This window comes from Acomys minous (assembly GCF_964271855.1).
Source record: "Acomys minous genome assembly, contig: scaffold_86, whole genome shotgun sequence".
In the NCBI taxonomy this organism is placed as follows: domain Eukaryota; kingdom Metazoa; phylum Chordata; class Mammalia; order Rodentia; family Muridae; genus Acomys; species Acomys minous.
Window position 1 is genome coordinate 109659 of NW_028182125.1, and position 25342 is coordinate 135000.

Sequence of the window (25342 nt, forward strand, 5' to 3'; positions counted from 1 at the left end):
GCCCTCCATCCCTTCTCACAGCCTGGGTCCTAGCTCATCTCAGAGGCACCAAATAATGCTGCATCTTGTCTGCCAAGTCCTTTTGCTGCTGGGTGACCATCTCTTTTTGCTTCATTGGGTCATGCAGTCTTTCATCCAATCCATCCTGTTGTCGTTCATTAGAAGACTGTGTACTCATTGGAGTGGTGCATGTGCGCGCGCGCGCACACACACACACACACACACACACACACACACACACAATGTGCCTGAACATATGAGTACATGTGTGCACAAAAACAAGCATGCCGTATTGCAGTAAGATGTCACAGAGAGAATTCAGGATTCCTATTTCTTTTGTGTGAGTATGTGTGAGTGTGTGTGTGTGTGTGTGTGTGTGTGTGTGTGTGTGTGTGTGTGTGTACTAGAATGACTTACAGGCTGTGACAGCTAATTCAACAATGGCTGGCTATGAATGGAAAGTCCAAGAATTCAGTAGTTCCTCAGTCCATGAGGATGGATGTCTCAGCTCATCTTTAGTATGGGGTGGAATCCCAAAGAAGTATGCTCTAATGCCAGTGAAGGACTAGACTGCTAGCAAGGCAAGAGCATGCAGGCAAACAGCTAAACCTGCCTTCTTCCATGTCCTTCTGTAGCTTCCAGCAGAAGGCATGGTTCTCAGTGTCTGTAATATAGCTGCCCAGGCCTTCTTCCCTGTAAAGTCTCTGTTGAGACTACCCGAGTGAAGAAATGCAATGTTTTTTCTAGCCCTGCATGATGGGCCCTTCTCAGTTCAGCATCTAGCAGTTAAAAGGCTAAGAAATCCAGACCCAGGTCCTCTCTGACCCTTCTCCCTTGGGAATGCAGGGAATGACTTCAGCAGATAAGTCATGATGAATGGTCCAGTTGAATAGGCATGGTGACAGCTAAACAGCTGACATGGCAGGTTCCCACCATAGCAGTGTCCCAGATACCTTCCTGCTTTAGGTGTAAAAAAGTCCAGCATGAGCTTAACCAGGCGACAGCCCAGGGACCAGAGCCTCCTGCAGACAGAGCTGCTGCAGCAGGAACACTGAGTGTGCCAGGTAAGTAAACAACTGTCGAGTCTCATCCTTAGCAACCATGCATTCATGAGACGGGCTTTCTTCCTTGACATGAGTTTCCTATGAGAGAATAGGCACTGATATTTCTCTACCCAGTGGCCCAGCCATGCTGCTTCTGGGTCTGATTGTCTTTCCTTGTCTTACAACACTGCTTGAGAGACCTAAGGAGGCCCAAGGAAGCCACAGGCAACATGAATTCCTCAAGGTCTTTACTCTAGGATCAAGGCCTCCTCAAAAAAGGCACTTCCTGTTAGCTGAGAACTCAGCAGTGAGGCAACCATCAACCACACACATAGCATAGGATTCTGTCTCCAGCTCAGTGCTGAAGCTGACTCCATGTCACACACAACGTTGCTGATAGTGCAGGGCAGTGATGACAACAATCCCTCTCTCCTCATCTTAGTCATTTGTTCTTCAGTAAGGAGACAAGTGTGGAGCGTCACAGCCTGGACTGAAGTGACCGGTCCTGAGAAAGCATTCACAGAGAATGTTTGAGTCACCGTCAATGTCTTTGGACAGGCAGATGCTCTACATCAAGAAGGTGAACTTTCAAACATTTATCTCCTTTGCAGTGGACAGATTTGAGCAGAGGAAATGCCTTGGCCCAGATAGACACTGGAGGTGCATTTCCACACAGACTTCGATTCCTTTCTGGCTGAGGATGTACTAGGAAGGCTCAGAGAAGGGCTGAGGTGTGCACATGCAGAGCTGCTGGCCTCCAGGAGGACTCTGAGAGTGTAAATTAGCACCTGTCCTGATAGGATATCAAGGATTCTCTAATGGAGATGACTAAAGTGAATTCCAAAGATTTTGAACAAAAGCCTGTAATATGACTCATCTTTGGCCTTGGGAGGTCTTGACCTACAAAGGCCTACTTAGGTATGGCTACCACTTGTCTTGGTAGGATCTTACAACCAGTGCCTGCCTTCCTAACCCATGCTCAAGGCCAATAACAGGCTATAGGTCCTTAAAAATATCTAGCAAAAGAATACTGATTAGGTTAAATGTTTGTCACGTTTTTGACCTCGGTTTTCTTTTTTGGGAATGGGGGTGTTGTTTTGGTTTGAGGTTTTGTTAATTTTGTGTTATTTCTTTTGTTCTCATTATTGGTTTGCTATTTTACTAAGATTATGCACTAGATATCACGAATGTTGCTTTTAAACCCCTAATGAGTAAAATGACAAATTTGAATGATAAAATGACCTTCCCCATCTTCTCCCTTATGACCCCTCTTTAGTCAGGTGTGGTGTCGCGGTCCTGTAACCCCTAGAACTCCCGGGCAGAGCTGGAGCTCTGAAAGTTCCAGGTGGCTTGGGCTCCATAGTGAGTTCCTAGTCAGGGATCTTAGGGCTACACAGGGAGATGATGGCTTGGATGTGGATGGTGTCACGTGCTCTGTGGATACACACTTCATGATGGAAAAACTATGCTTTATTCTTGAGGTCATATAGTGAGATACCACTAAAATACTGTATTCTATATACTATGGGCAACTGCACATACTGAAAAGTAAACACATGTATACATATAATTTAAAATAAAAGAAATATTTAAAAAATGTGTTTCTGAGGCAAGACAAAATAAAATAGCCTTCAGACTATGATGAGAATGCTTATAATTTTGTATATTGAAATACATTTATTATGTCTCAGAAAACTTGGACATATGTTCCTTTAGTTTATAACATCTGCAATATAGTGGAAAACCACTGAGATGGACATTGTGATGAGCTGAGAGGAGCCATCCTGGGTCTGGAATTGGGAAAAGAACCAGAGACTCCAACTGGACTATTGTGTTATAAATCGACCATTGATGGGAGGAGGGAGCCAGAGGAGAGTCCAGGGATTACTGGACAACTGGGAGAAGGGCAGAGAAATGAGAGAGAAGGCTGAAGGCTGCGGCAGTGGAGATTGCTTCCATCTGGTAAAGGATCTGCTTACAGGCCAGGAGGTGCTATGAGGAATTTGCCCGTGGAACTGATTTCCTGGAAGGTTTATTCTTGTTCTCTTTAACCTCTTTTCCCTCTTTTCCCGGGTTGTAAGGAAGATACCTTTGATAAATAAATATATAATAAAACCTGATTGTTAAGGACAAGAGCCAGCAGCCATTTCTCCAGCTACAAATATTTAATTTTTATTACATAAATATGCAATATATATATATTTTAAGACATAGTTTCTCTCTGTTGTCTTGGCTGCCCTAAAGCTCACTTTGTAGACCAGGCTGGCCTTGAACTTGCAGAGATTTGCCTCCTGCTGCTGCCAGAGTGCTGGGACTAAAGATATGCACTACCACCATGGCTAAATATGTTATCACTATTTATATCCTAATTTAGATTTACAGTTTCCAGTATGAATGGGATTGACCACTGTTCTAGTTTGCTTCCTTTTGCTGTGATTACTTTGTCCAAAATAGCTTGGGGAGGAAAGGTTTAGTTTAATTGGGTCAGGTTTTTTTAGGTCACACTCCATCACTAAGGACAGACAGAGCAGTAACTTAAGCAAGAACTAGAAACAGATACCATGAAGGAACGCTGCTTGCTGCTTTACTTTCTAGATCATGGTATCTTTGTTTAATAGCTCTGATCCACCTACCTAGGGATGGTGTTACCCAGAGCGGGCTGGGCCCTCCCATATCAATCATAAATCAAAACAATCTCCTATAGACATAAAAGCCACTCTGATCTGAGCAATTTTTCAGTTGTGGTTCACAATAAATAAAAACTAACCAGAAGTTGCATTTTTTTTCTATCATCTGGTCAAGTCTACTCTTAAGAATTCACTGACGACTGACTTATATTGTTATGCACATACATATGTACATCCCAGTGCTTTAAAATTCCATGGGAAACATCCTGAGGGTTCTGGACACATAAATCGAGGTGGAACTCAGGCTGTGAAAACCCATCTTGGAATAGCAACGAATACTTGCTATCACAAAGACAAACAAACCTGTTAGGATTGATTACATAGACTGCTTTACTTTGTCTAAGTTTAGATTTTGCCCTGAATCAAGCAGCACTCTATATAAACATTAGAAAAGGAAGACCTGCTCCAGTTCTGTAAGATTCATGTACCATCAGCATCTTCTTCTCCATGACATTTAGTGCAACTACAAAAACTCCAGATAATGCATTCATAATTTTAGCTGAGTGCTAGCCTAAGCAAACACAACTGATCTGATACTACTCCATCAGTGAGAGGTAGTCTATTAAATTGGGGAAATTGCATAAACTTATTCTCTCCAGTAGCAATGAGATTTTGACAGTGACCCTGCTCTATAAAATACAGAAATTGTACATAGTCTGCCATTCATCCCTTTCCACTGAGCATCAGAAACCCACCAGCAACTTGTGTACTTCAGGTTTTGGGAGCCAGAGTCATGTTATTCAACTCTTTCTTTGTCAGGCAAAAGCGGAGATAAACTACACAAAGCCAAACAATTATGTTGCATTCCAACTAGTAAAAACCCAAGGTAGATTAAATTTATTTTAACAAATGGGAGGTCCTAGGGCCAGGTAAAACTCCAAGTGAAAGCTGGTCCAATGAGCTCTTTATGTACACAATACAGCTCAACATTAAATGAAAAGACAATGATATACAGGAAGAATCTGACAGGCTGACGTCAGCATTTACTGTATATGTTTTCATAGTTTCACTCTGACTGGCTGGAGGCTCACCTAATCTGTCACAATTTATATATATTACCCAGGTAGGGTACAGTTCACTAGGAACAGAAGCTACTTTGAGAGAGCATCATTCAAGCATAGACGTAGATCTTAGTCAAACTTAATTCAAGCCAGATGTGGTGGTGCATGCCTTTAGAAACCAGCAGATGGAAGACAGAGAGAGGCAGATCACTGTGAACTGGAGGCCAGCCTGGTCTACTTACAGGCCAGTCACAGTTACACATTGTCTCAAAAAAAAAAAAGAAAAGAAAAGAAAAGAAAAGAAAAGAAAAGAAAAAGGAAGAACAAAAGGAAGGAAGGAAGGAAGGAAGCTGGGTGTGGTGGCGCACGCCTTTAGTGCCAGCATTCGAGGAGGCAGAGGCAGGTGGATCCCTTTGAGTTTGAATCCAGCCTGGTCTACAAAGCGAATCCAGGACAGCCAAGGCTACAGAAAAGCCTTATCTCGAAACCACCTCCCCACCAAAGCTAATTTGACAAACTAAAATTATAGACAAGTAGATTTGAATTTAACCAGTTTTCACATGTCATAAAATACTTTTTGTTTTCTTTAAACAACTTACAATGTAAGGATCATTTCTCGTTTGAAAGCTCAACAAAATCAGGTCTATAGCATTGATGGATGTAGGCTCCAACTTTTTTAAAACCTACTGTATTTGGGGTTCTTTAAATGTTTATGCCTCCCTTTTAACCTACCTACCCTACATAGGAGAGAAAGGGGGTTGATGGGAACAGGAGATGTAGATCTTGTTGAATTTAGTTCCTGGGAGTGATTCCCCTGGCATAGTCAGCAGGATTTTAGCAGACAGGCAATTCCACCTAAGTTGCTGCTGGAACCTGGAGCAGCATCCAGCCAGAACTCAGAGCCCCGAATCTTGAAGTGAAGAGATGAGCAGCCAAACAACACCAAGACGCAAAAAGCCCCAGCCTTTTGTTGTGGTCTCATTACATACATACATACATACATACATACATACATACATACATACATACATACATCTTTTTAAATTCCCTCTTAGAGTGTGTATTAGGATGTTTTTCAGCTGTCAAAAATCAAGCCCCCACCCCCAAAGAAGTGGTTTGACTTTTAAATGGATAAACATCACCTATTCTCTCACAAGGCTGTTCTCCATGCCAGTTGGGATTAAAAAACAAAACAAAATAAAACAAAACAAAAGCATCCAATATCTATCCTACACTTGGGATCAAAACAAACACATATTTATATCCACTACAGATGGAGCCAATAAATTTCTGGCTACTGATGGTGACTCCAAATTTTATTAATTAAAAAAAAAAATCAAAGTTAATTTCAACTAGCAGAAGGCAAACTGTGTTATTGCCTTTCTGGGGGCCTTAACACTGTCTAGGTTCCTTACTCTCTTGGTATATCCAGAAAACCATGTAATTAATAGGCATACAAGACTTGGGTTGCAACGTTTTAAGGAAATGAACAAAGATGGGGAAAGAGAGTTGGAGAAATAGTTTAGTGAGGACCCAAGTTCAGTTCCCAGGACCCACGGTGGGCAGCTCACAGCCGCATGTAACTCCAGCTCCTGAGGATCTGAAGACCTCTTCTGTCCTCTGCCAACACTTGCACTTGCGTGCACAGGATCACAAATACACACTTTGAAAACAAGCAAACATCACAGGCTATCTATCCAGCACACCTTCGTGCTCCAGCTCGTGACTGCGGTCACCAGAAACAGGTCAGCCAAGGGCATAGAGAGTTCCTCAAAGACGTTCAGACGTCCTTTCAGCCAAAACAAGTCCACCAAGCATTAGTGGAGAAAACCGAGCTTGTAACCACCCATCTATAACTCAGCACAAACCACGATACACTGAAACCCATGTCGCGCACGCGCGCCTTATATAAAATTTATATTATCTGAGTATCGCGTGGTCACACCGCTCTCCTGTGTTCATCAGGTATTGAGACCATCTCCACTGAGACACCGGAGCTTCCCGAAAGTCTGGTGACCCCCGAAAGCTCCGCCCAGGTGGCCTGGCCTCCTCGCGCATGCGCGGAGCGGTGGCGGTCGCTCGCGCGCGCGTAGTTGGGCGACGGAGGCTATGGGGCTGAATCGGGTCCGCGCGGTCTTCTTCGACCTGGACAACACACTCATCGACACTGCCGGGGCGAGCAGGAGAGGCATGTCGGAGGTAACGTCCCCCTGCCGGGCCAGCACTCCGCTCCGCACCTTCGGGTCCCCCGCCGCGTGCGGATGGACGCGCGCGGGACCAGGCGCTGGACTCTGAACCGCCACGACTGCAGAGTCGCCGCCACTTGCGGTCACCCCGGCTCGGACCGCGCGGGAGCAGACCCTGCGCCCTCCTCCATGGGCTGCGGTGGGTTTAGGGGGAAGAGGTTCAGACAAGGCTTTGGCCCGGGAAATTACATCATCTGAGAGGCGGGCTTGGACTTAGCCCACATCAGAGCGTTGCTTTTTTGTTTGTTTGTTTGTTTGTTTGTTTGTTGTTGTTGTTTTTCCTTCTCCTGCAGGCCTCCCTCTGGCCTTCCAGGCTTTCTGGTTTAGAGAACCCCCTGGAGTTAAAATGCTGAGCGGGCATCTTGTAGTGAGGCATTGCTGATCCCCATCAACCTTCCTGTAGTGACAGATGCTGTCGGTCGTCTTCCTCTTCTCCAGTCCTTAATCCACCCCAACTTTCCTTCCTCTGCCTTCACCTTCAAGGAGAAAGCGAAGGAGTATCCGATGTGGAAACCCACTTACAAAAGCCAGCCTTTCGGTACTAAGGGTCCTATGCTTCATCAGGTAGTTTTGTTTATCCGGATCTTAAACCTTTCCCATTTCTTACCGCGTTTCACACATGCAGTTTGTATCTGGCTCATACTTTAAAAAATTTTAACACAACACCTCTCCTTGGACCGTGCTTTTCTGCACAACTATGTTCTTTTTTGGAAAATCAACAGCATTGTCTCCATAAGGTCTGCTTTATGTTTCCTGTTGTAGGGGGAGGTAGCTTCTGTCTCTTCTATTAGAATACAACACGTTTGTCATGTAGTTGGGTTGCTCCTAAAGTGCCAACTTCACTAGGTATTTAGAACTAGTTGTGGGTTTGTGGGTTTGTGTGTGTTTTCTTGGTTCTGAGGTTTGAACCCATGGCCTTGCCATCCTAAACACTGAGCTACTTCCCCCAACCCCCACTTGGAATCAGGTTTGTTTTTTTTGGGGGGGGGTTGTTTGTTGGTTTGGTTTGGTTTGGTTTTTTGGGTTTTTTTGTTTGTTTGTTTGGTTGGTTGGGTTTTTTTGTTTGTTTGTTTGTTTGGTTTCTATGTTGAGACATAGTCTCTGTGTGTAACAGCCCTGGCTGTCCTGGAACTCTCTTTGTAGACCAGACTGGCCTCCAACTCAAAGAGATTCACCTGCCTCAGCTTCCCAAGTGCTGGGATTAAAGGGATGCGCCACCACCCCAGTTTGGAATCAGTCACAACGGAAGCTTTCCACACTGTTGATTGTCCCTTGTACTTTGACACTCACTCAGGCACTTCCGTGTGCTTTGCCTCCATTATCTCCAACTGCAGACACTGCATACTTAACCCATGTTTCTTATCCAGCTAAGCCCAGTGTTTCAAACTCAGTTCCTGGTTTAGGTTCTTGTTAAAGGCCTTTAAACCCTCACATTTTGTTTGAATCGCATGCCTCAGCAGGCCCCTGTCTATGCTTAGCCTCAGGTCCTTATAACACTTGAGTGTTAGTCTGCATAGCACTGTCAAGTAGTTCCAGTGCCATACATGGGAAGCGTGTGGCTTCCAATGCTCATTCGGTGAACTAAGTCCCGTCCACTCTTGTCTTCCCGTCCCCTTCGTTCTCTCCTTAAGTACAGAAAGGCTCATTCCCATGTAGGTTTTTGGTGTGGTCTTGTCTTCAGGCTGACCACATTCAGTTCGTCCTCCGCATTCCTGCCACGGTGAGTTTTGGTTTTCATTTTTTTAAAAAACAAAAATGTATCTGAGAGACTAAGGCAGGAATATCACTAGAGCTCCAGAATTTGAGATTAACCAGGCAGGATAGTGACGTCCTATCTCAAAAGCAACAACACCAACCCACTATATTTTTCCATCTTGTTGACTGTGTATTTTGGTGCCATGTTTTGTTTTCCCCCTCCTTCTGGCATCTCACTGCACCTGTTAGAGGATGTTATCAATACTTTTTGCGACTCATGCCTACAGCGGAATCCTGAGTTTCCTAACAGGGAATATGCTGTCTTAATCATCTCTGACAGGTAGTAAATGGTAAATGGATGGTGGATAAGAATTTAGATCACCACTCTTAGCTCTTTTACAACTTCTTTTATTTATAAGTGGTCTATGAATTTAGCAAAATTAAATTTATGAATACTTTATCTTGTAAGTATATGATATTCCTTATAAGCTTTGACCTATTCCAAAGATATATGCCAGCTGTCATAAGCCATTCTGAATGATTTATGGGGGGGCTAGGAAAACATCTGGACTATGCCTTAGTAAGGAATATTTCAAATTTACTTTTTAAAGAATCATTTGAGCAAGTTCTCTCCATTCTCTTTAGGCATATCTTAGTTACTGCTCTATTGTGACAATGCCATGGCCTTAGGAGCTCACAGAAGAAGGCTCCCCCCGCCACCCCTACCCCCCTATTTTTTTCTGGCTTTTTGAGACAGAGTTTCTCTCTATATATATTGCCTTGGCTGTCCTGGACTCTTTGCAGACCAGGCTGGCCTCAAACTCACAGAACTCGACCTGTCCCTGCCTCCTGAGTCCTGGGATTAAAGGCGTGTGCCACTACCAGCTTAGAAGAGAAAGGGTTTAATTTGGTGCTTTCTTACAGTTTCAGAAAGTTGGTCTCTGATCACCAGGGTGAGGAAGGAGCAAGCTGGCAGCAGCAGTGGTGGTGAAGCAGTAGCTGAGAGCTCACATCTGACTTGCAAGTTATTGGTAGAGAGAGAAAGCAAGACTGGTCTGGGCCTAGCATTTGAAAAGTCACCAGCCCATCCCCAAGGACACAAGGTTAAACCTCCTAATCCTTCCTAAATGGTCCACCAACTGGAAATCACACATTCAAATTTATGAGCCTATTGGGGGGTCATTGTTATTAAAAACAAAACAAAAAGAAAAAACTACAGCATGCTTTTATAGTCAAGAGGAAACCCGCATAAGTGTATATAGATTCTCGCTGAAAACATTTAAAAAATCACTTCTAAATTAAATGTTTAATAGAAATAACTGTGAACATGATAAATGCATTTACAAGTATGTTAGAAAAAGGAGAGGGGGCAATGGATTACATTTTTAAAATAGATTCATCACATTTGGCCTTAGTGAGCAGTGTTTGGTTTAACTAGAAATACCAAAGACCATCTGTCTGGGCCAAGGATGCAGTTCACTTGGTAGAGCGCTTGTCTAATTTGCACAAATCCCTGGTTTCAGGCTCCAGAATCATATAAAACTAGGCATGATGGTGCGTACCTGAAATCCCAACATGACGTAGAGGCAAAAGAATTAGAAATTCAAGATCATCCTCAGCTACAAAGAGAGTTTGAGATCAGCCTACATAAGATTCTGTCTATAAAACAGTAAAGAAAAATGGAAAAAGAAAAAAGGAGTAGAATGGCTGGAGAGATGGCTCAGGGTTTAACACTTGCTGCTCTTCCAGAGGACCTGAGTTCACATCCCAGCACTCAGGTTGGCTGCCTCACAACCACCTGTACTCCAACTTCAGGGGACCTGATGCTTTCTGATCTCCATGGGCAGCCCTGCACATGTGGCAGATACGCATACATACAGGTACATAAAAATAAATCTTAAAAAATAACAAAGGTTATTTACATTTCTGGGCTATTTGGCAGTTATCCTGTATGTGTATGTTAGTTAATTTAGCCCCTTCACATTCAAATAACAGACATTCGGTAAATACTTTTGTTTTGGGTTTTATTTTTTTCTAGACAGGGTTTCTCTCTGTAGCTTTGGCTGTCCTGGACTCACTTTGCAGACCAGGTTGGCCTGGAACTCACAAAGATCTGCCTTCCTTTGTCTCCTGAGTGCAGGGATTAAAAGTGTGTACCACCATACCTGGCTCTACTTTTCTTAAAGTGTTATTGTTATATAGTTCCCAAAGTAACCCTCAAAGAGTCCTGTAAAACCACAGTTAGCCTAACTCTTGTGATAGTGGCTTTAGTCTCAGGGAGTGGGAAGTAGAAAAGACCTTCCTTTCCGTATGTGTTTACAGTGTTAGAATGTTTTTTTTTTTTAATATTTTTTTATTTAACTTTAATTTATGTGCATTGGTGTGAAGGTGTCAGATCTTGGAGTTACAGACAGTTGTGAGCTGCCATGTGGGTGCTGGGAATTGAACCCAGGACCTTTGGAAGAGCAGACAGTGCTCTTAACCACTGAGCCAACTCTCCAGCCCCAGTGTTAGAGTTTTGATGTGAATGCATTTTTAATCTAGACTGACCTTCGCTCTCACTGTCACAGGGCTCCTGTCTTCAGGCTTGTAGTTACCTAGGGCCTTCATTACAGCAATTCTTTCCCAACCTGTCTTACCCCTAGAACAACATTTCCTCACACCTTCAAGTTCCAGGCCTCTTTCCTCCGCTTCCAATTGAACCCAAACTCATTCTCACTCGGTGAGGGGCTAGCAGAGTTTGTAATAACATATGCTGATTCAACTCAAGTGGTATTTCTGCTTGAACTAATAATATATGGGTGACTGATAAATATTTTTTCTAAAGATGTTAATATTTTATGTGCATAAGTGTAGGTTCCTGAGTGTACACAATATGTGTGTACACACATAGAGGCTAGAAGAGACCCTCATGCCCCAGGGTCTCTTTTTGGACTGAAGCTCACTAATTAGGTGAGGCTGGCTAGCTAGTGAACCTTGGGTATCTTCCCGTCTAGACTACAGCAGTGCTGCAGTTTCAAGCATTTGGGATTATCAGTATTTTCTCATGACTTCTACAAATTGAACTCAGGTCTTTGCATTCAGAAGGTAAATACTTTAATCAGTGAGCCATCCCCCAGCCCTAGGTGTGTGGTGGTTTGAGTAAGAATGGCACCCATATTTGAATGTTCAGTCATCAGGAGGTGACAGGTTTAAAAAAGGATTAGAAGGAGCAGGAAGTATGGCCTTGTGGGGGTGGGTGCTTCCTTGTTGGAGGGAGTGTGTGATGGGGTGGGGCTTCAAGGTTTCAAAAGCCCATTCCAGGGCGGCATCTTTGCCTGCAGATCAGGATGTGGCTCTCAGGTCCAGCTCCAACACCGTGCCTGTCTGATTCCCACCATGATGACAAACAGACTAAGCCTTTGAAAGTAAGCAAGGCTCCAATTAAATGCTTTCTTTTCTAAGAGTTGCCTTGGTGGTTACTCTTCATAGCAATAGGGCAGTGACTAAGACAGAATGCCAATGTGATTAAAACACTATGGTAATGAATCAGTTATTAGTTGCCATGTAGCAGTACTGGTTATGAGTAGTGGAAATTTTAAAGCTGTGGTCAGGAAAGGTTTTGGAACTTAGGGAAGGGTATGCTGTGCCTTCGAAGCTGCTTGACCCCATTTACAGGGTCTCCAGAGTGAGGCTATGGGGTGGCCAGCTGCAGTAACCGGGATTGTTAACTTGTCATTGCTGCTTTCTATTCTCTGTCAACCAGGCTTGTGTCTTCACCATGTAATAGTGGGCTGCTGACACTTTGAGAGGGCTCTTTGCTTATAGCTAAAGAGTGATTGAGTTGCATACTTTTTTTTTTAATGTGTTTTTATTTTTGTTTAAACATGGTGGCACAACCATCGAGTTGAAAAGGTTAATTTCTGTGTTTTGCTTTTACCTTAAATTTTTAGAGCTCACATATTTGTCTTGAGTAATAGGATTTTCCTTCTTGGACACTGGGGCAGGAAGATGACTATAAGTTCAAGACCAGCCTGGGCTACAGAGTCTATACAATTGATGGACACAAATAGCCTGAAGTACTTCCTTCCCTGTTAGAAGGGATTCCTATGGTGTTAAAAAGAGAGGGTGTGTGTCTCACTTTATCTTGCTCCTTTTCAGGATGTAGAGTTTTGTTGGAGTTAGGAGTGTGCCCCTTGTTCTCAATGTCATTTTTACTAATTGGACTGCTTTGCTTCAACATATGTGGCTTTTGGATGGTGGTACAGGCCTTACGCATGCTAGCGGCTGCGGATGGTACAGGCCTTACGCATGCTAGCGGCTGCGGACCACCACTCCTAGCCGTCATAGTACAACGCCTTGCACTCATTTTGGAAGATCAATACTTGCCTTGATATGGCTGGCTTTAGAAGCATATCCTTCAGAGTAGGTAGTTCACTGGGAGGAGATCCTAGGAAGGATGTGGGAGATAAGAGTAGGGATGGCTCTTATGATGTAAATCAATGATCTGGTGCCTGCTGAAGTGAGACCCCTGTCTGGGATGACGCTGTAGAACGTGAATCATTTGTTACAAGAAGCAGTGAAGGCATGACATTTATCCACAGTTTCTGCCTGTGGTTGGTTGGATGCTGTTCCCAGGGCAACACTTGAGCCCCAGTTCACATGCATGGATACGTCTGTGGACAGCCCTGCTAGTTGGAGTATGAATAGTGGGCATATGTGGGAACATGGTTGCAGAAGGGATTTTCTGAGCATCTCTGTTCAGGGGCCGTCTAGCATATCCTTTCTTCCTTATGCCTTCCATTTTGGCTCAGCTCAGTTTGCCTTTTTGGGTCAGAACTCCGTGCCCTTGTTGGTTTTTAGTAGAATGAATTAAACCTCCTCCCATGCCCATGTTATCTACTTGTCAACTCTTGTTTTAGTTGTGACCTCTCTGCCAAACTTTATTCAACTACTCTTAAGAAGGAATTCAGTTTATTTCCATAGTTCTTGTGCATTCAACTGTCAGTGGCATCCAAACGAGCATCAGTCAATAATGGTTACCTATTTGTTTCCTTCTCCTATAAGATATGATGCCCCAGGGTCAAGGGACCCTGTCTCCAGGGATCTGGGCATATTATCTGGCCAGCATGTTTGCTGTGGAAGCAGGCAGATGTGGATTCAAATCACAGCTCAGGAAAACTTTTTCTTTTTCTTTTTCTTTTAACACTACTCACCTTCCACTATGTTGTCTTGAAAAGGGAATTGTAGAGTTGTAGCGAATGTTAAGAAAGTGTGTACCTATTTGGCCATAAAGCTACCAACTTTCCAGTCCTTCATAAATGTTAAAAGATAGACCAAATGGGTAACAATGTAGTGTAATAGAGCTGGGGCTGTAATTCGGTTGAAGAGTGTACCTAATGTAGGCAAGGCCCTTGGTTCCATCTCCAGTACTCGTGACGTGTGTGTGTGTGTGTGTGTGTGTGTGTGTGTGTGTGTGTGTTATAAAAATTACTTTTGGGAAGTTATTAAAATGTTTCACTAGCTCATAAGCAAAATTCTTATTTTCTTATTATGGTGTCTTTATGACCAGTATGAGACATAGTAGGCTATCAAACAAATGAAAGCTTGTTTTTGGCTTGTGTGAAGGGGCTGGAGAGGTGGGTCTGTGGTTGAGAACACTGGCTTCTCTTCTAGAGGACCAGGGTTTGGTTCAAACATCCACATGGCAACTCGCAGCTGTCTGTTACTTCAAAGGAGCCAACACGCTCATACAGACATACATGTAGGCAGAACACCAATTCACTTGAAATAAAAATAAGTAAATCATTTTTTTTTTAAGGATCATCTTAGACAGAGACGGGGGGGGGGGGGGGGGTTGGGAGGGGGGCCGTTGGGCAAAATGATGGTACATGTATGACTGATTGTCTCAGGGGCGGAGCGTTTTTAATTTGCTGTCTCTAAAAGGAGACCAATTCCCTGTAGAGATGGCGCGGTAATGGGAAGGCTGTGCTGCCCAATACGTAAGTGTTAGAGAGAAGGTGTGCTGACCATGTTATTTCCCTCTGCCTAGGTAATAAAGCTCCTACAGTCAAAGTACCACTACAAAGAAGGGGCTGAAAGCATATGCGATAAAGTTCAAGTTAAACTCAGCAGGGAATGTCTCCATTTTTACAGCCCGTGCATCACAGAGGTCAGGACTTCACACTGGGAAGAAGCAATCCAGGAAACCAAAGGTGGGACTGGCAACAGGAAATTGGCAGAAGAGTGTTATTTCCTGTGGAAATCTACACATTTAGAGCATATGACCCTAGCAGAAGATGTCAAAGCCATGCTCAGTGAACTTCGCAAAGAGGTCCGCCTGCTCTTGTTAACAAACGGTGACAGACAGACACAGAGGGAGAAGATCGAGGCGTGTGCCTGCCAGTCGTACTTTGATGCTATTGTTGTAGGAGGAGAGCAGAAAGAAGAGAAACCGGCAGCTTCCATATTTTATCACTGCTGTGATCTCCTTGGAGTGCAGCCTGGGGACTGCGTCATGGTTGGTGACACACTAGAAACTGATATACAAGGAGGCCTCAATGCAGGACTGAAAGCCACAGTCTGGATAAACAAGAGTGGAAGAGCTCCACTGACATCATCCCCCGTGCCTCACTACATGGTTTCCTCTGTGCTGGAATTACCTGCCCTCTTGCAGAGCATAGATTGCAAAGTCAGCAAATCTGTGTAAACACACAGGAGACACAGTGACCATGGTCAGAGCCAGTTTCCAGGGCTAGAACTAAAGGAAGCTAAGGCATTATGCATATTTGATTCAGTTCTAAGAATAATGTGGGTAAGAGATTCACAACCACGCTGTGAAGATCCTCCCGACCCTGTTGCTGTTGATAACCATACTCTTGTGTTCATATCTGAAGTCCAGGTTTTAATTGTGTACTTGAAAAAACTTGAAGAAAGTTAGGATAGCTTATATACTTGTTTATAGAATAGAAATAGATAATTTTTTAAAAATAGTCTAAAATTGAGATTCAGAGTCAATATAAGTACTAAATCATACAGATCAAGACAATTCAAAGTGAAATTATATTTTTCCTACTGTGTACTTATCTATTATCTAATTTTCTGCATGACTTTTAAGGGCTGGTTATCTGTGGTGTAAACAAAGCAGATTGTTATAGTTTGGAAAAAACTATTAAAAATCAAACTTTTTTGATTTTTGAAAAGTAGTGAACTTTTCAACACCATTCTCATTCTTCTGGAGTGAGCTGGTGGGACTGCCTTTCTCTGGCCACGTGGCATTAGTCATTTTGTTCCTTTGGATCCATAAGAAGAGAATTAGCTCCACGTGTTCTGACCAGGCCATCTCCCCACTGGTCTCATCTCGTGAATAGTTTTGCCGGTGACTGAACTAGTAGAGAAAGTTAGGTGTTGGAACTGGTCTTAGTAGTACACAAACCTTGTTTGGTTTGGTTTGGTCTTTCAAGACATGGTTTCTCTGTGTAACCTTGGCTGTCCTGGACTCCCTTTGTAGACCAGGATGGCCTTGAACTCACAGAGATCTGCCTGCCTCTGCCTCCCTGAGTGCTGGGATTACAGGCTTGCGCCACCATGTCCAACTATGGTACACACATTTAATCTCAGTAGGCAGAGGCAGGTGGATCTCTTGAGTCCAAGTCTGGCCAGGGCTACATAGTAGTCTCAAAAAAGCAAAACAACCAAACAAGCACTTGAGTGGCTCTCATAGCCACCTCTGTCTTAAGTTTGTTTTCCACACCTTGAGGAAGCACTGTGTCTCAGATCCTCCTCAGCTCATTTGGCACTTGATTAGTGCTCTATGGCAACACTGGCAACCAGAGAACTTCTCCCATGAGACTGTTAGGATACCTAGTTTCATGATTTCAGGACTAGACTTGGAATGGGTGGTTAATAAAGGAAAAAACAATAATGAAGTAAATATTACTTCTAGGTACCCCACAAGCAGTAGACACAGATATCCAAGGTCATACTATACTAACTGTGAATGTTCATCACTCCTAAGATGCTAACAATTGTTCAGCAAAAGTAATCTAGGGGACATAAAGAGTAAATTTATTTGTCTTCATAGTGGACCCCAGACAATTTGCTGTTCTGCCTTCTGAGTGGAATGTTACATAGTAAAAAGTATTTGAATAGGCCTGTGATACACTAATGATTTTTAAGGTGTTAGAATTCTTTAATATTAAACAATGATAAAATTTTTTCATCTATATTATCTTATAGTTTGCCAGGGAACGCATGCTCATACAAAGCCAGAAATTCTCAGTTGTCCAGAGGTCCTAAGGCACTGCGGCTAAGAGGATGTGGGCAGGGCAGCTAGCTGGGTATTGACAGAGATAGGTATGTTTCAAGTCCGTGGACTTCTCCACTATGCGAGAATAGATAGATCCTGCAACAATTTTCTTGAAGAATTACTTGATTAATGACCTTCAAGTTGATTTGTACCTCTCAGTAAACCTTTTTCAGGCTGGAGTGTGCTCCGTAGTAGTGTACTCAACCAACATGCACAAGTCCTTGGATCTGGTCCTCAGTATTGGGAAAAAAATCTTTTTCATAACTCCTTAGACACATTCATCTATAAATAGCATTTTAATATATGCCATTTAAGTACAGTCTTGTATGTTATTTATTCATGCAGTGTGTGATACCTTGGTATATATCACTCCATTTTTTAAAATGGGAATGTATTTTACTCATACGCATGTGCACGCGCGCACACACACACACGTCTGAGGAAAAGAGAATGACAGAAAGGCTCATGAGGTGAAGGAATCCAGCTCAGCCATAGACCCCTAGCTCCTGCCCAGTCTGGACTGGCTTGCTCCCAGTCTGGTGGTAGGCCTATCCTGTGCTTCCCCTTTTATCTCTTGGTTTGGGTTTCCAGTTGTCTGTGGCCTGTGTCACCTCTTTATTTCTTTCGTTTGGAGGCTGGGCATCTTTGTCTAGTTTCCTTAGAAATAAGGCAAGGCAAAATTACCAAGATCTTAAATGCTTGAAAGTGTCCTTGATTGCTCTAACAGTTCACATCCAGGCGTTTTCATTCTGACTTGCCAAGGTGTTAGTTATGCTCTCCAGCCATTTGTGTGTGGTGAGGTTCTTTTCCTCTTGTGGCTCTAGGAACTTTCCACGGTGCTGTGCATTCATGAGAATGTTTAGTTGGCCCTCTGAACACTTCTAAAAACTTACACTCTTTGGTCCTGGGAAATGCTTTATGAATGTGTTTGAATGTTGTGCCTGCATGCACATGTGTGTACCACATATGTGCAGAGGTCAGAAGAGGGCATCGGATTCCTTGGAATTGGGTAGAGACAGTTTGAGCCCCTATTTGGGTGCTAGGAACCGAAACCAAGTCTTGCAAGGGCAGCCAGTGCTCCTAACCACTGAGGATCTCCCCAGCAACCGTTGCGTATTTTGAATGCCTCCCTACTACTTTGGGGTTTGTTGAGGTTGGGTCTCTTTGTGGAACTATTGTTGTTCAGATGTTAGACTCTCACTTCACACGTTGTTTGCTCCAGTTAACTTTGTGAGACATTAATCAACTTTATCTTGCAATCCTTAGAGCCCTACCCCCTACTAGTATCATACTTAAAATTTTTCAAGAGCTTTTTCAATTATCCTGAATGTTCCTTTTCCCATTGGACAGATAAAGATGTCATTGTGGTTTCTTTCACCCTCAAAAGTCAGCGGAACCTTACAGATAAGATGCTAGCACCAATTCCTGACCTGGATGAAGGGCAGTTCTCAACTTTAGGCTCGGGCCATGTCACCAAAGGTGTGAGAGTAGGAGGCAGCTAGTTACTCTGCCTACACTCAGGAAGCAGAGAACATTGGATGTTTCACAACGGACCAACTGGAAGTGCCCTGAGGCAAGGAAGAGGTAGCCATCTCTGTTCTTCTGTATCTACTTACTATTCCTTTAGTATCTACTTGGGTGAGGCCTTCTTCCAAGGGGGGAGGAGGGGATTAAAAATTAGCTTCTGCTTGTTCCCACTGAACAGCTATGTGATCACTCGGTCAAAGAATCAGAAGTGATTCAGAAATACGAAGGGCCCAGCACAAAGGATTAGCCCACTCTCCTCTGCAGCAGTGGACCTTCTCAGGGTCTAGTCAGACCTTCAAGGGTCTCATTGCTGAGGGATGAAGAATGGGTGATTGCATCTTTCTCCCACACTCATCCCCTCTTGGTTGGTTGGAGCAGGACGGGGCACAATAAGCCTGCCCCTGTGCTGAGTGAGCTCTGCAGCCTCCAGGAGCCTAGTGAATGCGTGGGCCCTTCCTAGACAGCTGTAGTCATGGATGGTTGTCCTCCTGTTGCATAGGGAGCTGTCTTCCCATCACTGGCCTCAAAAGGTGGGTCTAGGGAGGGTTCTGCATGGCTGCAGATGCCCCATGTCCTTGGCTCAGTGAGAACTAAGGGACATTTCATGCATGTTGTCCACTGTCTTTCATGCCCCTGCCACAGGCCTCTTAACCACTTAATGCTCTGCAGAGGATGCATGCCAGTGTCCCAGTCCCGAGTTCCACCATTGGGCTACATGTCCCGCTTGAGAAATGGACTCACAGACTAGAAGTTCAAGGAAATAGGGCTGGAGTATAGTGGGCTACAGGTCAGTGATAGAGGACTTGCCTGGCACGTGTGTGGTCCTGGCTTCTATCCTCCAGCACTGAAAGGTTCCCATCAGTTCTCTTACATCCTTTTCTTTCTCCCCTTATACTCTTAGAACGTCTGGAAGAGCTCTGATAAGAAATGAGCCCTAACCAGCTGCTTTGAGAACTCCAAGGAATCCCTGGTTTGCTTCCTGTCTACCGACTTAGTTCCAGGTGTTGACTGTAATATCCTGGCACATAAGCATGCATGTACTGTATAGATGAATTTCAAAAGAAGGTCAAACAAGAGCTGCTCTATGGGTCCTAACTTCTAATCTGATTTGGAAGCAATCAAAACATTTGCTGGGGGCAGAGAAGGAAGGGAACGTTTCTGGAGAATGAATTCTGCCCAGCATCAGTTTATGCTCCTCAGCAGCCAGGAGGAGGTCACCACCTCCAAAGACGTAACGCCAGTCTGCTTGAGGAATAAAATCTTCATGAGAGATAGTGAAGTAAAATTTGCACAGCTTGGATGCACCATCAAAAACAGGCTGCGGGAGGGCTGGCAGTGGGGTTGGGGGAACAGGCTGCGAATAGGCCCAAGCAGGGTAAAGAAGGCTGTCTTCAACATTTTAGGAAAAGTGCAGTGTGTGTGTGTGTGTGTGTGTGTGTGTGTAATAAAGCTATGTGGAGAGTAGAGAGAAGGCTGTATGTGTAATTGTAAGCTCTGGATACAGAGAAGGGACTCCCCTAAAGGGAGGACAGCTTCCGTGGGTATCTGACCCAGATTCCCTCTCCATTTCCCCAACTTACCTAAGAGACCCAAAATTTAGAAGATCAAGAAAATTTTCTCTAACACTTGATGTTTTTCCTTTTGTGTCTTAAGGCTCAGAGAGACTTTTTCCTTATTCTTTTAGTAGTAGTTTGTTTCTTTGTGAGATGGGTTGTGAGATGGGCCTCGCTGTGTAGCCTTTGCAGTTCTGGAAATCACAGATTGGCCTGCTTCTACCTCCTGGTTACTGGGAATATAGTGTGCCACCATGCCTGGCAACTATATTTTTTAAAAGCTTTTATCCAGTTCTTTTTGGAGGCAAGGAGGATCGCTACAATTTGAGGACCAATGGGATTAATACAAAGCTTTTTTTTTTTTTTTTTTTTTTTTTTTTGTAGCCTTGTCTGTCCTAAACCCAAGGCTCTGCCTGTTTCTGCTTTCGAGTGCTGGGATCAAAGGCATGTGCCACCACACTTGGCCACCTCTTGTCTCCTGTATTTATATGCATTGTCTCTGCACATCTTTGTTGATGGACAATCAGTTTTAAAACTGCCTCGAGCTTTTCCATCCCTCTTGAGAACATTGTTCTCTGCCACCTATCTTTTTACTTTAACTCTTTGGTGTCCCTTCTCTTAACCTCTCTCCCCTTCTTTTCTTTCATTCATTTACAACTGCAGCATTTATCTTAAGTAATATTTAAATTTATAGTACACACTATAGTGCTTTGCCCCATTTCTTAAATTTCAGTTTCATGACTCGTACGTCTCTTGCTTTGGTTATCTCCCATTTTTTATCTGTGGATCCTCACAGGGAATGTTTTCATTAAATTTTCATTTTTATTTTATGTATATGGATGCTTTGCCTGTATCTATGTCTGTGCATCATGTGTATATCCTGCTGCCAGCAGAGGGCAGAAGAAGACATCACATCTCCTGGAAATGGAGTTAACAGATAGTGTGGGTACTGGGAATCAAACTCTGGTCCTTTGAAAAACACCTGCTTCTTTTAACAGTTAAGTCATCTATCTGTTCAGTCAGTACCACTCAGAGAGGCTGGGAGAAATAAAATGTTGTAAGAACAAAACCACAAACCAAATTAGATCAAACATACAGATGGACTCAATATATGCCACCTAACTGAGCACCACAGAAGAATATAGGGGGAAAAAAAACTACAGACTAATATCTATAGTGAAAGTAAACAAAAATATTAAAAACCTTATTTCAAAGAGAAAAAGATCTTAAACTATAACTGACTTTGCCTCATTTCAGGGCTGCAAGATGCTCAACATAACACATGTCAGTAATTCAGCATATAGTACATTTAAGGACAAATCATTTTATCATATAATTGATACTGAAAAGTTCCTTGAGGAGCTAAAGAGATGGCTCAGCGGTTAAGTGTGTGTGTGTATGTGTGTGTGTGTGAAATTATGAATATGGCCAACACAAATTTGTGAACTTACCAAAACTTATTTCTTAGTTAATTGTTAGGGTCTTGAGCATGAAGTTCATAGATGACCACATTATGTTGCAATGCCAGAAGTCTGAATGTGCCTACTACAGGGTAAGAAACCCCCATGCCTGTGGATTAGCAAAATTAACATCATGACAATGGCTACACTACTAAATGACCTACAGATGCTGGTAGCCTTTGTTCGCTGTTGGTAGGAATTTCATCCATTGTAGGAATTGAAGTGAGTGTATCTTCTATGGCAGTCAGCATGGAAGTTCCTCAAAGATCTGAAAACCAAGCAGAATGTGGTGGGACACTGCTGTAATCCCAGCACTTGGGAGGCAGAGGCGTAAGTATATGGTTTTGAGACCAACCTGGGCTACAAAGCAAGTTCAGGTGAGACCCTGTCTCAAAAAACAAAACAAAAGCCCTAAAACTATTTTATGATCCAGCTATACAACTCCTAAGTATATACCCAAAGGAATCAAAGTAAGTAAAAACCAGAAATTCTTGTGCACTTCTTTTCCGCGTAGTCAAAGTTGGAACCAGCCTAAAAGCTGAAAAGTCAATGGAGCTATATAAATCATCGTGTTAAGCAAAGTAAGCCAAGCTCAGACAAATATTTGTTTTGTCTCAGATGTGGAATTTTAATAATATATGTAAGACATGAAACAGCCTGAGGTACTGTGGCGGGGAGAGGGTAGAGCCTGGTCTGAAGGAATGGCAATGTGGAGAGAGCAAAAGAAAGGATAATGGGGAAATCTGTTCATTCTCATGCAGAATCTGCATATAAATATTTTCATATGCAATGTAAAAGAAGGTTAATTTGCGGGAAAGAAGATGAACAGTAGGAAAAGAGGAAAGAGCAAAGAGATGGAATATGAGTGTGGTAAATTGATACGTATGAAATCTTATTCTCTAAATCTGATTCTCCAGTGAAAGAAACCACGGCTTTTTAAAGATATGGCCTGATGTTAGTAGTAAAACAAGGAAAATAGGAGGAGGCTGGAACAATGAACAGTGCCAAATTTTGAGGAAATACCATGTCAAAGTTAAAAAAAAAAAAAGGCCCTAAGAGCTAAAGATGGAACTCTGTGAACTATGAAATAATAGGAGTATAAGTATCCAGGAGTCCATGCTGAAGTAAATAAATGGTTAAAAAAATAAGTGAATGGGAAATAAGAGATAAGTCTTCCCTATAAAGAATACTAATTAATATATGTAAGTACTCCCCCCCCCAAAAAAAGATGTAATGTAATCCTCTCCCAGAGTGTGGGCTGAATTTGTAACTTGCTTCCAAAGAACAGAATATGGAATGGAAAACTGAGACTCTAGAGGAGAAACCTGGCAGTCAACACCTGAACCAAGAGAATCCCAGCAGTCAAGATTAACATCGCCAATAAGGTCAAGTAGCCAGATGCAGCAGTGCACACCAGCAGCCCTCGATTCTTGGGAGGCAGAGGTGGGAGGATTGGTCAAGCTCACATATTCAAAACCAGGCTAGACCACAAAGAAAAATGTGGTCCCCAAAATCTTGTCCCTGTTAGATATGATGTGATATGATGCGGTGACAAAGACGCTTATTTCTGTTCTTCCGCAAAGCCCATAATACTAATCTAAGCATCAGGTAATGCCAGACAAACTCAAATTAAAGAACATTCCAGGGCTTCCTTCTTCCTCGGCACTGCTTGCGAGGTGGCTGCCATCTCCTTTGCGGCTGCCCTCCGGCCTCTGGTGAAGCCTAAGATCGTTAAAAAGAGGACCAAGAAGTTCATCAGGCACCAGTCAGACCGATAAGTCAAAATTAAGTGAAACTGGCGGAAACCCAGAGGTATTGACAACAGGGGGCGGAGAAGATTCAAGGGCCAGATCCTGATGCCCAACATTGGTTATGGGAGCAACAAGAAGACCAAGCACATGCTGCCTAGCAGCTTCCGGAAGTTTCTGGTCCATAATGTGAAGGAGCTGGAAGTGCTGCTGATGTGCAACAAATCTTACTGTGCTGAGATTGCTCACAATGTTTCCTCCAAGAACCGAAAAGCCATGGTAAAAAGAGCAGCACAGCTGGCCGTCAGAGTCACCAATCCCAACGCCAGGCTATGCAGCGAAGAAAATGAGTAGATGGCTTGAGTGTGTGTTTTATTTGTGTTTAAATAAAACCACAAAAACTGTGTGTGTGCGCGCGCGTGCGCGCGCGCGCACACACACACACACACACACACACACACACACAGAACATTCCAGGTCGCTGTATCATGTATCCATGGCTGTCCTGCAACTCCCTAGGTAGTTCAGTCTGGCCTTAAACTCACAAAGATCCACCTGCCTCTGCCTTGTGAGTGCTGAGATTGAAGGTGTGTGCCACCATACCTGTACAATTTTTCTTTTAAAAGATAAAGTTCTGTTTTCAGGAATACAGTTTTGATAATTCATATTTAATTGCTCGGTGGAAGATGAATATGCACTAACAGCATTGCAAAACCAAAAACAAGATGCAGTCTCTGTGGCCATTTGTCTAAGCACAACTGTGTGAAGGTTGCTGGCGTGTCTTAACTCCATATATTTCATGCTGAAAAATTCATTGGAGAAAAAAAAAGTCTGTTTTATAGAAACTGTTTTTCCAAGTAACATGGATGGGAATCATTGTCAGACCTCATACAATCTATCACAGAATTAAGTGAAACATGGAGCCTGACTGTTGTCAGACTTCCTGCTAGGTGCTGTGGGAATTGTGGTGCACAGGCACATCCCTCGTGGTGGGGCCTTTCAAGTTAGTTTGGAGAAGTTAATCCTAACTGTGACCTTGAGCAGCACAGAACTTACAGGACAAGAAATGGCAGAGTAGGACAGTTAGTCAAAGGACAGGATGTTGCAGGTGCCTGGGATGTCTTCTTGAAAAGTGACAGAGCTGGAGCTAGTGAGATGCCTCAGCTGATGAAGTCAACCGAGCCCTGCATTCAACCCTTGGGATCCAGATAGTGGAAGGGGAGAATGGAATACACACACACACACACACACACACACACACACACACACACACGCATGCACACACACACGTGAATGCACACACACACACACACACACACACGCACACACACACACACACACACGTGAATGAAGAAATGTAATGACTTTTTTTTAATGTGTGGAGATCTGAACACAACTGATAGGTGGACAGACTCCAGTCAATGGGAAGACAGCTTGGTTCATTAGCATGAAGGACGCTCTACTGAATCACTTATGCAAGATTTTCCTGGAGGAGGGGAGCAAGGACTGTGATCTCCATGAGGAGGTTGGATGAAGGTTATTGAATCTGGCTTCCACTATCTGCAATGTAGACTCATTAAAGGCCATGGGGTGAAGTTCAGCCACTCTTTAGGAAGAACAGTGTCAGATCCCTTAGAGCCGAACTACAGGCAGTCATGAGACAGCCAATAGAGAGCTGGGAACTGAATGTCAGTTCTCTGGCAGGACAGCTTCCATTCATAACCACCGAGACAACTCTGTAGCCTCCCAATGTCAGTTGGGACCACCTGACCATCAACCTTCAGCCCTGAAAACTCTGAGCTCAATTAAACTCTCTCCTTTATTATTACCCAGCTACAAGTATCTTTATAGTAACAAAAACTGGAGTAAGTCAACATCTTAGCTGATCTGTCCCTCTCTTTCATCCCCATTGTTGCCACATGCTCCAGCCACTAGACAAACAACGGGGAAAGAAAGAAAGGAGTAGAGTATGGTGGCATGTGCCTATAATCCTGATACTTGGAAAACAAACTAATTTGGGACAGGAGGATTGCAAGTTCCAGACCTGGCTGGTCCACACAGAAAGACTCTGTCTAACAAAATGAAGTAGGAGAAG

At 43.4% G+C, this 25342-nt stretch overlaps 1 protein-coding gene, 1 long non-coding RNA gene and 1 pseudogene across 3 annotated transcripts; all 3 read left to right on the forward strand.

Moving 5' to 3' along the window:
• The first annotated feature begins 6771 nt into the window (after positions 1 to 6771).
• Positions 6772 to 15853, forward strand: LOC311591820 (N-acylneuraminate-9-phosphatase-like). Its single transcript, XM_084803443.1, has 2 exons — positions 6772 to 6930; positions 14704 to 15853. The coding sequence occupies exons 1-2, from the start codon at positions 6841 to 6843 to the stop codon at positions 15358 to 15360; spliced, it is 747 nt and encodes a 248-aa protein (XP_084659569.1). The 5' UTR covers positions 6772 to 6840; the 3' UTR covers positions 15361 to 15853.
• On the forward strand, positions 6938 to 10402 carry LOC311591821. Its single transcript, XR_014777234.1, has 4 exons — positions 6938 to 7541; positions 8121 to 8697; positions 9597 to 9775; positions 10196 to 10402. It is a non-coding gene; the product is annotated as an uncharacterized lncRNA (long non-coding RNA).
• Positions 15854 to 17168: 1315 nt separating the features above from the next.
• On the forward strand, positions 17169 to 24854 carry LOC311591818 (large ribosomal subunit protein eL32-like; annotated as a pseudogene). The gene is made up of 3 exons: positions 17169 to 17196; positions 18310 to 18438; positions 23108 to 24854. The product of its transcript is annotated as a large ribosomal subunit protein eL32-like (transcript).
• The last annotated feature ends 488 nt before the right edge of the window (positions 24855 to 25342 follow it).

Excerpts from the sequence above, each read along its gene's own strand:
- LOC311591820 (XM_084803443.1), top strand. The coding sequence starts at position 6,841 with ATGGGGCTGAATCGGGTCCGCGCGGTCTTCTTCGACCTGGACAACACA. Across the intron at positions 6,931-14,703 it reads GCAGGAGAGGCATGTCGGAG|GTAATAAAGCTCCTACAGTC; the intron begins GTAACGTCCCCC and ends CCCTCTGCCTAG.